Source organism: Colobus angolensis, unplaced genomic scaffold, assembly GCF_000951035.1.
Source record: "Colobus angolensis palliatus isolate OR3802 unplaced genomic scaffold, Cang.pa_1.0 Scaffold232, whole genome shotgun sequence".
NCBI classification, from domain to species: Eukaryota; Metazoa; Chordata; class Mammalia; order Primates; family Cercopithecidae; genus Colobus; species Colobus angolensis.
The window spans coordinates 4,960,857-4,974,851 of NW_012115511.1; the positions used below are offsets into that span (position 1 = coordinate 4,960,857).

Below are 13,995 nucleotides of genomic sequence, written 5' to 3' on the forward strand. Positions count from 1 at the left end.
TATTTCACATTTTGAAATAAAGAGCTATCACTTCTGGGCTGTGGAGAGAGTGTCCAAAGGAAGAAGGTAGAATTAAGGTAAGCCAAGGAAGTGAGACAAAAGCTCAGAGCCATGGTCAAAAATCTTAGGAAGTCGTTTGAATTCCAGATGTCATAGAGTGGAAAGGTTTGGGAGGCAGGGGAAGAGTTGGAGAACTGGGTGTGACAAAGAAGAAGCATTAGAAGGATGGATGAAACATGGCTACAAAGAAGGGTGGACTTAAACTCTGGGCACTGATTGCATGGATTAGAGAACATGGATTGGATGATCCACTTAAGGAGAGTGGCTCTGGGTCTACTGGTCAGACTGGACTAGCTGTAGGGGTGATGGCCCGATTCATCTGTTTTGTGTTGTTATCAAGGAGTATGTGAAGCTGGGAACTTTGTAAAGAAAAGTTTATTTGGCTCAAACTTTTGCAGACTGTACAAACATGGCACCAGCATCTGCTTCTGGTGAGACCTCAGGAAGCTTGTTCTCATGGAGGAAGGGAAAGGGAGACAGCATGTCACACGGAGAGAGAGGGAGCAAGAGAAAGGCGAGACAGTGCCAAGCTCTCTAAATAACCAGCTCCTGCATGAACTAATAGAGGGAGAACTCACTCATTACTGCAGGGAGGGCACCAAGTCATTTATGAGGCATCCGCCCCAGTGAGCCAAATGCTTCCCACTAGGCCCCACCTCCAACGTTGGAGGTCACACTTCTGCATGAGATTTGGAGGAAACAAATACCCAAACTATATTATCAACTATCCCAGAGCTCCAGACTCTACAATATGACCCACCTGCCCAATCTTTTCTCCTCAGTCCCATGCTCCTACCCACTACGTGCAGCTAAAGCCTCCTCATTGTTCCATGAGCCCCCCAAACCCATTCTGCCTCAGTGTTGTTATTCATTCTGGTCCCTTCATGAGTGTAATGACATCTAGTTTAGGAGTCAGCAAACCTCAGCCCAGTCCAGAGACTGTATTTTAATCATGCTGAAAATATTTACTCTCTGGCCCTTTACAAAAAACAAAACAAGACAACAACAAAAACAACGTTGGCTGACCCCTCACCTAAATCATTGAATTCTAAACATCCAATTTAGAGGAGATCTACAATGCGTTTTTTACCATTCAACGCATTTTTTTATCTTTAACCCAGCAATTCAACTCTTTGAAAGGGTTGCAAGAGTATTGTTTAATAGCAGAAAAAAGCTATATCCAAGATGCGTTTTTTAATGAGTATTTCTAATATCAAAAATAAATATGCCACAGTGGAGGAACAGTCCAAGTCCTATCTATCTCCTCTGTGAAGGCTTTCTTCTGTCCCAGTTCTCGAACTCTGTAGCAGTTATACTCCATGTCACACAATTTAGCACTAATTGTACACTCTGCTTTTAGAAAATAGCACTTTTGATGTCTTTCTAATTATTCATTTATATTTTATACTTATTTTATTATTACTTATTTTTAAAAATAGAGTTGTGGTCTCGATATGTTGGCCAGGTTGATCTTGAATTCCTGGCCTCAAGCAATCCTCCCACCTCAGCATCCCAAAGTGCTGAGATTACAGGCGTTAGCCACTATGCCTGGCCCCTGTCTGATTATTAAAGTTGTGTATTCCTCACAGAATATGTGGACAATATAGAATAGTATGAACAATAAAACTCAAATTAGTCACCTGTTCCTCACACAGAGAAAACTACTATAACATTTTGGTGAATCCATTTGCTTTCTTCTTTGTAAATATAGAGATAAGAATAATATGTATTACAAAAGACTGTTATACAGATGCTCCCTTGTAAGATATGCACGAATGTTTATAACCAATTCGCTGCTGCTAGGTATCTAAGAAATTTCCAAGTTGTTGCTCCTGTAAATAATTTATTGTACAAATCTCTGATCATTTCCTTAGTAAAGGTAAACACCATATTACTTTTCCTTTCCCTGATCAACCCAGTGTGTCATCATCTAATCCCTTCAATCCATTATAAGCTCCTAGCGGCCAAATTATAAAATTTATAAATAGTCAAGAAAAGATAAGGCAAACATTGTAAAATTACTGTCTTTGGCAAACAATTTCATGGTAACTTTACAGTGTTACTTGTTCTTAACTGCAAACTGGAATCTGATAATGCAATTGAGAAAGTCAATATACTTACAACACTAAAGAGAAAAACAGGTTCACATTTATCTCTAAATGGCTGCAAAGTCACAATGTTGTCAGCTTCTGCCTGAAAAAGTAAATATTTCATATAATAATAAATAAAACTCTATTCAGGTAGTTTGATACACTATGTTGAAACAATGCAGAGATACATATAATTTTTATGTTTACTGTAACATTGTGTATGCCCTAGTGGTTTTAGGGACCAAACTGCACATACTGGCGATTCAAGCGCTACATCATTTGGCCTTAAGCTTTCCTCACCATTTCCCTTTACATTAACCAACCTTTAGCCAAACTTATTTACTCGTCTTTTCCTCCCTGGTCCTGCCTTTCTTTTACTGTCCCTGTTCATCTACCCTTCCTCTAATTCTGTCTCACATCCTTTTGCTGTAAATCATCTCTTGTTCTGCACAATATGTCACTGCCCTTCTCCCAAGGCACCTATGTCCCTTTTAATATTCTACTACAGGCACCTGTGGGCCTGCTGCACCTGCTCTGTTAGAAGGAGAGTTGTGTGCACAGATAGAGTATGTTTCCTATCCATGTTTGTATCTCATCTCCTTCTGTCAGTCATAGGGTCATACATTCAAAGAGGCTTACTGAACATTCCTTGAATAAATTAGTAGTCAACTTTTAAAGATTTTGAATTTTATGTCTGTAATCTTCTAAATATTTTCTCATAAATTTCAAGTTGTTCCAAATTAATTATGAACAACTATACATTCAATAATAGTGTCTTCTTCCATATTAACGTAGTATCCATTGGTCCAGCTGCCAGAATGAGATCATTTGGTAGGGTCTTCTGTGAGAGTTGGTGTCTTAGTTAGTTTGGACTGCAATAGCAAATTGCTGTTGACTGGGTGACTGAACAACAAACATTTATTTCTCATAGTTCTGGAGACTGGAAGTCCCAGATTTGGGTGCCAGCACAGTCTGGGTGCCAGAAGTGAAGGCCTTCTTCTCCATTAATGTCCTCACCTGGAAGAAATCACATGTCTCTTCCTTTATTTAAACAAAGGCTTTGACCTTATTCTAATTACCTTCTAAAGTCCCTATCTCCAAATATCATCACATTGGGGATTACGATTTTAATATATGAAATTTGATGGCAAACATTCAGTTTGTAGCAGTTGGTTTTTGTAATCTAAGGCAATGCTTTTCAAAGTGGGATTTTCATTGTGTTTAGTGCAATGCCATACACCTTGACTAACACTTTGGGATCCAGACAAAGTGCTATTAGTGATGTTGGAAGTGCTCCTAAAAAGCTGAGAAAAATCATGACATTACAAGAAAGAGCTGACTTGCCTGATAGGTACCCTAGATTGAGGTCTGCGGCTGCAGTTGCACACCATTTCAAGATAAAAGAATCCAGTCTAAGAGTAATTGTATTTTTCTTTTAAAAGAAGTTCATGAAGCCATCCCTGCAGCTATGTCAGTAGGCATATAAATCTTGCACTTTTTTTTGAAATATCTTTTTATCTCACATTGAAAATGCAGTTTTTATGCAGGAGCAGGATTACTATAAGAAAGGCATGCATATAGACTCTAATAAGATTCCAAGAAAGCAAAGTCATCATATGGCAACTTAAAGCAAAAGGAAGTGAAGGACCTAAAGATGGAGAATTTAATGCCTGCAAAGGATGGTTTGATAATTTTTGAAAAGGCTAAGAAATATTAACATATCAGGAGAAGCAGTTGCTGCTGACCAAGAGACAGCAGAAAAATTTCCAGATGCCTTTAAGAAAATAATTAAGAGGAAAATATGTCTACCTGAACAGGTTTTTAATGCAGGTGAAAGTGCCCTAAACTTGGGTTTTGGTAGGGGGAGGGGAATGCCACAAAGGTCGTTATTTAGTAAGGAAAAGAAGTAAGCACCAAGACTTAAGGAAGAAGAGATAGGCTAACTCAACTGTTTTATGCAGTCGCAGTCGGGTTTATGATCAGGGCTGTCTTTCTCAATAAAACTGCTAACCCCCAATCCTTGAAGAGAAAAGATAACACCAGCTGCCAGCCTTTCAGCTGTACAGCAAGAAATCCTGGACAATAAGAATCTTTTTTTCTGGATTGGTTCCATCAATGATTTGTCCCTGGTGTCAGGAAGTACCATGCCAGTGAGAGACTGTTTTTAAAGTTCTTTGATTTTGGACAATGCTCCTGGTCACCAAGAATCCCATGAGGTCAACATCAACAGTGTCAAAATGGTCTACTTGCCCCCAAACACAACATCAATAATTCAGCCTCTAGATCAGGGGCTCATAAAAACCTGGAAGGCTCATTACACATGGTCCTCTATGGAAAAAAATGTCAGTGCTATGGAAGAGAACCCTGATAGAACATCATGAAAGTCTGAAAGAATTGCACCATTGAAGATGCCATCATTGTTACAGAAAAACTTGCAAAAGCTACCAAGCACAAATTAATAAATTCCTGCTGGAGAAAATTGTGTCCAGATGTTGTGCACGACTTCATGGGATTTATGACAGAGCCAATTAAGGAAGTCATAAAAGAGATTGTGTATATGGCAAAAAGGTAGGGGGTGAAAGGTTTCAAGATATGGATGTTGGAGAAATCCAAGAGCTGAGAGACACCACACCAGAGGAATTAACAGAAGACAAATTGATAGAGATGAGTGTCTCTAAACCAGCGCCAGATGATGAGGGAGAAGATGTAGAAGAGCCAGTGCCAGAAAACAAACTGAAACTAGAACATCTGGCAGAAGAATTCCAGTTATTCAAGACTGCTTTTGACTTCATTTATGGCATGGACCCTTCGATGATATGGGCACTGAAACCAAAGCAAATGGTGCAAGAAGGATTGGTACCATACAGAAACGTTTTTAAAGAAGTGAAAAAGCAAAATCGTCAGACAGAAATTACCGTGTATTTCCATAAAATTACATCCACTATGCCTGCTTCTCCTGCCTCCCCTTCCACTTCCTCCACCTTTTCTGCTTCTGTCACCCCTGAGACATCAAGACCAACTCCTCTTCCTTCTTCTCCTCCTCAACCTGCTCAATGTTAAGATGATGAGGATGAAGACTTTTATGGTAATCCACTTCCACTTAAGGCATAGTAAATATATTTGGTTTTCCTTATAATTTTCTTAATACTATTTTCTTTTCTCTAGCTTACTTTATTGCAAGAATATAGTATATAGTACACATAACATATAGAATATATGTTAATCGACTGTTTATGTTACCCGTAAGGTTTCCAGTCAACAGTAGGTTATTAGTAGTTACGTTTTGGTGGCGTCAAAAGTCATACATGAATTTTTTACTTCATAGGGGGGTTAGCACCCCTAACTCCAGCATTGCTGAGGGTCAACTGTATTTAGAAGTAATTCAGGTATTACAATTACAATGTTTACATTATAATACATAAATTATTAAGGATTAAGTAATATATTATAGTAACTATAATAAACACCATTTACTAAATTTTTATATGCCTATATATATATATATATATATATACACAAAATATTTAATGTTCCTCTTTTAAAAAGGCGCACAGCAGAAAAAAATTGTATACTGACCATTCAGCTCAGGGTAATTTTAATAGGTAATCAACCTCATACATTTTAATTTTGGACCTACATGTTCAAGTTCAGAGTGTCTCTCTTCCTTGATTAACAGCAGAAAACAATATGTCCAGCAGAGGGCATCCCTCCATTACTGCTCACAGTGGAGGTTTGGAGATACAATTTTCTTGCACCTTTGTGGGCAGGTCACCAGAATCCAGAACCCCTAGTCTATGTGAATGTCTACTCCGACCACTTTTTAACAAAGTTTCCTGATGCCAACTGCCAGGATTCACAAGAATTTCCTGATCCTCAATTTCCTGTGATCTATCTGTCAGCTGTTAGACACCTGTGACACTGTCTTTTAACTTCTATCAACCCCTTTCCAACTGCGTGTGGCAATCTCCTTTAGGCCCTATTCTCTGCTATTCTAACTTGATTTTTCTTCCTTGTGAAGAATCAAGTCTGGAATAACTTCCTAGCTCCTTTCTGGTGGTTCTGATTCTTCAGAGTGAAACAGGTTGTTACAGAATCTTGTCTTTAAAAAAATTACAATGACAAGAGAATGAAAAAACAAGCCACAGACTGGGATAAACTATTTGCAAAAGTAATACCTGATAAAGGACTGTTATTCAAAATACACAGAATGCTTGAAATTCAACAATAAGAGAACAAACAACCCAATTAAAAAATAAGCCAAAATCCTTAGCAGACACCTCCTCAATGAAGACATACAGATGGCAAATAAGTATATATAAAGATGCTCCACATCACATAATCTTGGGAAATGCAAACTAAAACTACAGTGTGATTCCACTACACACCTATTAGGATGACCAAAATCCAGAGAACGGCTGCTGGTGAGGATGTGGAGCAGCAGAACTCTCATTCATTGTTGGTAAGAATGAAAAATGGTACAGCTGCTTAGGAAGAAGATTTGGTGGTTTCTTACAAAATAAAACATATCATTCCCACATGATCCAGCACTCTTGCTCCTGGGTATTTACCCAAATGAGTTGAAAATGTATGTTCACGCAAAAACTTAAGCATGGATGTTTATAGCAGCCTTTTCCTAACTGCTGAAAGTTGGAAGCAACCAAGATGTTCTTCAGCAGGTGAATGGATAAATAAACCCCGGTATATCCAGATAATGAAGTACTATTTGACACTAAAAAGAAATGAGCTGTCAAATCATTAAAAGACATGGAGCATATCACTAAGTAAAAGAAGCCAATCTGAAAAGGCTCTACACTATGTGATTCTAACTATATGACATTCTGGAAAAGGCAAAACTATGGAGGTAGTCAAAAGATTGGTGATTGCCAGAGGTTATGGGGTAGGGAGAGATGAACAGATTACAGAGGATTTTGCAGGGAATGAAACTATACTATATGATGCCATAATATAATAAGTACATGTCATTATACATTTGTTAAAGTCCCTAAACTATACAACACCAAGAATGAACTTTAATGTAGACTATGGATTTTGGTAAATAATGATGTGCCAGTGTAGGCTCATCCGTTGTAACAACGTACCACTCTGATACGGGATTGATGGTGGAAAAGGCTATGAGAGTGTGGGGATAGGGGATATATGAGAACTCTTTATTTTCTGGTAAATTTTGCTATGAGCCTAAAACTGCTCTAAAAATAACATCTATGTAAAGACTTTTTCTTTTTTTAATTAAAGGAATGAAAACCTTACAAAGTCCTTATTTCAGAAGACCAAAAAAAGTCAATTCCTTCACCAGAACAACAGGATTTAACTACTGTAGACAGCCACTTACTTTCTTGAATAGAAAAATAATAAGAGGTGAATGTCTAGGCTTTAAACTGCTTATTCAGCATCTTGAACTAGGGAAAATAAGTCCTATGGAAAATGCATTTAAGGAAGGGGATGGATAGTGAAATACAAGGTCAGTAGGCAAACCCATTCCAATGTTTGACTTGAAAGCGGGGCCATGAAAGACCTGTAACTGGGAGAACATGAGTGGGTTGTGGTTGCACATCTGCATTAGGGACTATGTATTTCAGAGATAAGGAGTAAAGATCTGTTATCATCTGTTACCTGCTCCTATATCTTAAGTCTAGTTGGTTTGGGTGCTTTTCTATATAATATAAATATATTATGTAGGCCACACATATAAATTCTCTAGTAGCCACATTTAAAAACCAAAAAAAGTGAAAATAATTTGATAATAAATTTTACTTAACCCGATACATCCAAAATATTATCATTTCAACATGTAATCAATGTATAAAATTATTATTGGCATATTTCACTTTCTTTTTCCATATTAACTCTTTAAAATCTAATGAGTCTCTTACACTTAAGAGTACATCGTAATTCATATGCTAAATGTTAATCAGAAATAATTAATCCTTAATTAGCTTTAATAAAATTTACAGTTAAACAGTAGATCCACATACTCAAGTTATCCCAGATTTTAAAGGTTTTACAATAACTCAATTGAGTGTCAGTTTTAAAATTCAGATTTAAATCATTAAAATTAAAAATTCAGTTCCTCAGTTGGACCAGCTACATTTCAAGAGCTCCATAGTCACTTATGCCTAGTAGCTACCATGTTGGACAACAAAATTCTAATTAGTTGATCATTTATGTGAATACATTGAATAAATGGTATGATTAAGTAAAAGGTGTTTGGCTATAATATTTTAATCCCTTATTGCAAGTAGGTAGCAAATAAATGAGGAAAAATATCATTGCCGCTGGAAAATACGGTAACTGGGTTAATGCCAGAGCATTACTCAATGATACCCAGTAAACAGCTTTTGCAGCCCTTATTCTAAAGGACACACACTGAACATGTGACCGGATGAAAGGAAACAGAACGATAGACATATCCACTATTACCCTTTTCTAACTTTCACAGTCATGGTAAATAGCCTCAATGTTATAAGAATGGGATAAAAATCATGTTCATTCTCAGATCTAGTAGAACTAAATATATAGTAAAACTGCCAAGTAAAGACTATCTATTTTGAAGAAATGACAGGTTGTTTAAATTAAGACAATACTTAAAGTATTAGAAGATACTTAAACACTTAATATAACATGAAAACAGTGGTTTCATTAAAACAAAATTCTTACGACAGCAAAATGCAGAATTTCATCTTCGTTCAGTTCATTTTTCAATTTTCTGAATAAAGGTTGCATTGCTTTGCAAGGTCCACACCAGGCTTGGTAAACATCAATCACTAGAAGATGATGATATTTATGAAATAACTAAGTCTACCAATCTAGGATAGCAGTTATCCCAATTTGGAGCCATGGCCAGGGCAAAGGCACTTTAGGATTTCTTGATCAAAGTGGGGAGTGGCACTCTAGAGGGACAGGGTGCCAGCAGGTGCCCTAGGTCAAACCCCAGGTGGCCAGACAACCGGGGAGCCCTTATACCTGTTAAGCCTTTGTTCTGCAACATTTCATCCCACAGGCTTTGATTATTGATGACTGTCTGCAAAGAGGAAGGCACTGTAAAGGGTATTCAAGCACCAGTGCACCAGATAAAGAACTGTTGATATGTCAGACCCACCTGTAACTGGACTTCTCGTTTTTTGCTTGCCATTTATCTACTATCATAGGAAAAAGAAAGAAAAATTTTTAAGTCAGAAATTTAAATAATATCTTCTTAATGCATGCAAATAACATCTTTTAAAACAATTTTTATTTTTACTTTTTGTGGGTACATAGTAAGTGTATATATTTATGTATCTCTCTATTTATATACTTAAATATTTGTGTATTTAAATCTGAGATATTTTGGTATAGGTATGCAATGCATAATAATCACATCAAGGTAAATGGGATAACCATCTCCTCAAGCATTTATCCTTTGTGTTACAAACAATCCAATTATACTCTTTTAATTATTTTAAAATGTACAATTTAGATTTTTTTGACTGCAGTCACCTGTTTGTGCTAGCAAATACTAGGTCTTATTCTTTTTTTTTTTTTTTTTTGAGACAGAGTCTCACTCTGTTGCCCACGCTGGAGTACAGTGGCACAATCTCGCTCACTGCAATCTCCCTCTCCTGGGTTCAAGCGATTCTCCTGCCTCAGCCTCCAGAGTACCTGCGACTACAGGTGCCCGCCATCACGCCCGGCTAATTTTTTGTATTTTTAGTAGAGACAGAGTTTCACCATGTTAACCAGGAGAGTCTCAATCTCCTGACCTTGTGATCCTCCCACCTTGGCCTCCCAGAGTGCTGGGATTACAGTATTAATTATTTCTAACTGCAAATAACATCTTAATACAGTAGTGAAAATTTTCCCCACGTATATTGAATTACGCAGTCTCATCTTTGCTGGAGAGAGAGAAGCAAATGTCATGGAAGGACTCCTGTATGCTAGGCTCTATGCTAAATGCTTATAGCTGCCACGCTATCTTATCCTCCCAACAGTCCTGTAGCAAGGTAAGAATGTTAGGAGTTACACGTTGTCTGGTTTTTTAAAAAGTTTTGTTTTCCTGAAATATTAGAAAATGTTTCCTATACTATCAGTTGCAAACATATTGTCTGTGAACATGCCCGTGGATGTTTCTGGGGTCCCTCTTCAGATCTGGCTGCTCTAAGGATATTTAACCCTGAGAACAAGGCCAGTAGTATTTTCTGGGGAACAACATAAACTTCCCAAACTCCCTATTCAGTGGTATCGGGGCGGTGTAGAACAGGAGTCCGTCAGCGTGTGGGCGATAGTGGACACTAGCATACAAGAAAGGAAAGGCCACAAGCAAGCCCGTATCCCAGGAAAGGTTCTGGTTCCGCCGGCAAGCCTTACACAAAACAGGTCCTCCTCTAAGCTGGACTGGGACGTTTAAAGAAAAGGAAGGAACAGGCCCAGAGGATCTAAATCAGCTCGCTCGTTGTGGCCGTTTGAGCGGTGACGTCGGTGAAGTTCCATTCCAGTACCTAGGGCCCTGCTAGGGCCCAGGGCTGAGGCTGGCCAGCCTCTTGCTGGGCTTTCTTCTCCAGCTGATTCACCAAAAGGAAGAAGAGGAATTCCCTGCCTGTCTGGGAAGAAGAAGGGGGGCAACGTTTTGTCCAACCCATCTGCCCATGAGGCTTGAGCGGCGTCTCGAGGCCCCTGCTCCAGCCAGCAGCTCTACTTGGGTAGCAGGGACAAGACCAGGTGGCGCCTAAAATCCTCCACCTCTTCTGCCCACACAATGAAGGAACAACGAAGTCCTGGTTCCACCATCACAAGACTCTTTCTGTTCTTCAGCTGCCTCATCCCCAAACTCGCATCCCCCATCCTCCCATCCCCCCATTCTCCTATCCCCTAGACGTGCACCAAGGTGCGCTTTCCCAAGTGTAGATTTGATCATATCTCTCCTTGGCTTTGAATCCTCCCGTGACTGGCCACACTTTACAGCATAAAATGCATACTCCTCAAATTGGAGCAGAAGGCTCTCTGCCAGCAACAACATTTTTTTTCTTTTTAACTTTGTCTTCATCTAACCTGGTTCTTTACTTCTTTCTTTCTTTCTTTCTTTCTTTCTTTCTTTCTTTCTTTCTTTCTTTCTTTCTTTCTTTCTTTCTTTTTTACTTTCTTTCTCTTTCTCTCTCTCTCTTTCTTCCTTCCTTCTTTTTTCTTTCTCTTTCTTTCTTCATCTCTTTTTTTTCTCTTCACTTTCCTTCCTCCCTCCTACGTGCAGCATCTGGAAATAATTTTTAACAACAGTTTCTGATTAATCCGCAGGCTGAGATACAGAAAGCAACTGTAGAGTAGAGGGACACAATGAACCTTTGTAGGGATCCTCATCCCTGGAGTGGATCTACAGAAAATAGATGAGAGGGCTACCTATAGAAGGATTTTTGACCAGGATCATATCCTATCAAGACAGGACATGTAGTACTCCTTCACTTCACCATCTGCAATTTTCTTTTTTTTTTTTTTATTATGCTTTAAGTTCTGTGATACATGTGCAGAAAGTGCAGGTTTGTTACATAGGTGTACATATGCCATGGTGGCTTGCTGCAGCCATCAACCTGTCGTCTACATTAGGTATTTCCCCTAATACTATCCCTCCCCTAGCATCCCACGCCCTGACAGGCCCCAGTGTGTGACATTTCCCTTCCTGGTCCGTGTGTTCTCATTGTTCAACTCCCACTTATGAGTGAGAACATGCGGTGTTTGGTTTTCTGTTCTTGTGTTAGTTTGCTGAGAATGATGGTTTCGAATTTCATGGTTTTCTGTTCTTGTGTTAGTTTGCTGAGAATGATGGTTTCCAGCTTCATCCATGTCCCTGCAAAGGACATGAGTTCATCATTTTTTATGGCTGCATAGTGTTCCATGGTGTATATGTGCCACGTTTTCTTCATCCAGTCTATCATTGATGGGCATTTGAGTTGGTTCCAAGTCTTTGTTATTGTGAATAGTGCCGCAATAAACATACATGTGCATGTGTCTTTATAATAGTATGATTTATAATCCTTTGGGTATATACCCAGTACTGGGATTGCTAGGTCAAATGGTAACAAACGCCAAAATTGACAAATGGGATCTAATTAAACTAAAGAGCCTCTGCACAGCAAAATAAACTACCATCAGAGTGAACAAGCAACCTACAGAATGGGGGAAAAATTTTGCAATCTATCTATCTCACAAAGGGCTAATATCCAGAATCTACAAGGAACTTAAACAAATTTATAAGAAAAAAACAAATAACCCCATCAAAAAGTGGGCAAAGGGTATGAGCAGACACTTTTCAAAAGAAGACATTTGTGAGGCCAACAAACATATAAACCAAGTTTTTCATCACTGGTCATTAGAGAAATGCAAATCGAAGCCACAATGAGATACCATCTCACACCAGTTAGAATGGCAATCATTAAAAAGTCAGGAAACAACAGATGCTGGAGAGGATGTGGAGAAATAGGAACACTTTTACACTGTTGATGGGAGTGTAATTATTTCAACCATTGTGGAAGACAGTGTGGTGATTCTTCAAGGATCTAAAACCGTCTGCTATTTTCAAAGAAGTTTTGTGTATTTCCTGTAATTGCTATTTCACCAGAGTCAGACTGTTAGCAAACTGACTTTTGATTCTTCTCTGATTCAACATAATAGTTCACATGGAGAAATGTTATGCAGATATTTCAGGCAAGTTCTTCATATAACACTTTGATGCAAGAAGAAGTTTCAATGTATTCTCAAATTAGAACAAACATTTACCAGTGGCCAATACATGGAAGGAAGGTGTAATTAATTTTTTTTTTCTACATCATTACTACTAATTGCAAAAACTTTGAATGTTGAAGCTTTAAAACATAAATCTGAAGAGCTTTTGACTTGGGTCTGCCCAGAATTGACTTTAAGGGCAAATTCTCTGAAAATGTTGGTTACAAGACAATGTATGTTTTATTATAGGAGAGTGTAAGCTATAAATGCCAAAAAGCCTATGAGAGATGTTACTTCTGAAGGGACCTAATAGTCTGTTTTGCTCCTTGCATATATTTGACTTTATCTTTCAATATTCATTAAAGGTACTCTCCTACATTGACCTGCCTTTTCTTACCCTCACACAGCACTATGTATAATGCTTAATTTGCTTCCTTGGGGCACAAGTTTATTAGTGCCTAATTATTTCATTTGTGTGTTCTCATGACTTCTAAATATATATGAAGACCCAGAAAAGAAGGACTGGATTGTAGAATTGTTTTCACTTTGTTCTCTTCCTCTCGAAATCCACTCTGGCACCTAGCATCACCATTTGTACATAAATACTTTAAAATTAGGTAGCAAGCTAGTGCATTTGGAAGTAGCAGATATTCTTGACACATTTATGTACTCTTTAATGAGGATAAATAAAATTCTTAATTTTTGAATTCAAGAAATCTGCCTGGTGATTTCTCAAAGAACTTAAAACAGAGAGAGCTACAATTTGACCCAGCAATCTTATTGGATATATACCCAAAGGAAAGTAAATTATTCTACCAAAAAGACAATGCATTCATATGTTCATCACTGAGCTATTCACAATATAAAGACATGGAATTAATCCAGGTGCTCATCAATGGTACACTGGATAAAGAAAATGTGTATATAAACATATACACCATGGAATACTACACAGCCATTAAAAAGAAGGAAATCATGTCCTTTGCAGCAACATGGATGCAATTGGAGGTTATAATCCTAAATGAATTAATGTGGGAACAGAAAACCAAATACTGCATGTTGTCACTTGTAAGTGGAAGCTAAACACTAAGCACACATGGACATAAATATTGGAACAATAGTACTGAAGATTACTATAAAA

The 13,995-nt window shown here is 38.0% G+C and overlaps 1 protein-coding gene across 1 annotated transcript in view; it reads right to left on the reverse strand.

Moving 5' to 3' along the window:
- NME8 (NME/NM23 family member 8) overlaps positions 1 to 10,980 on the reverse strand; it is a 52,372-nt gene extending 41,392 nt beyond the window's left edge. Inside the window, exons 1-6 of the mRNA XM_011944521.1 lie at positions 10,840 to 10,980; positions 10,512 to 10,744; positions 9,268 to 9,307; positions 9,132 to 9,189; positions 8,826 to 8,932; positions 2,182 to 2,253 (exon numbers count right to left, since the gene is read on the reverse strand). Of these exons, the coding sequence (XP_011799911.1) occupies positions 2,182 to 2,253; positions 8,826 to 8,932; positions 9,132 to 9,189; positions 9,268 to 9,300 (270 nt within the window). The 5' untranslated portion in view covers positions 9,301 to 9,307; positions 10,512 to 10,744; positions 10,840 to 10,980. The remainder of the gene's footprint in view (positions 1 to 2,181; positions 2,254 to 8,825; positions 8,933 to 9,131; positions 9,190 to 9,267; positions 9,308 to 10,511; positions 10,745 to 10,839) is intronic.
- Between the last annotated feature and the right edge of the window lie 3,015 nt (positions 10,981 to 13,995).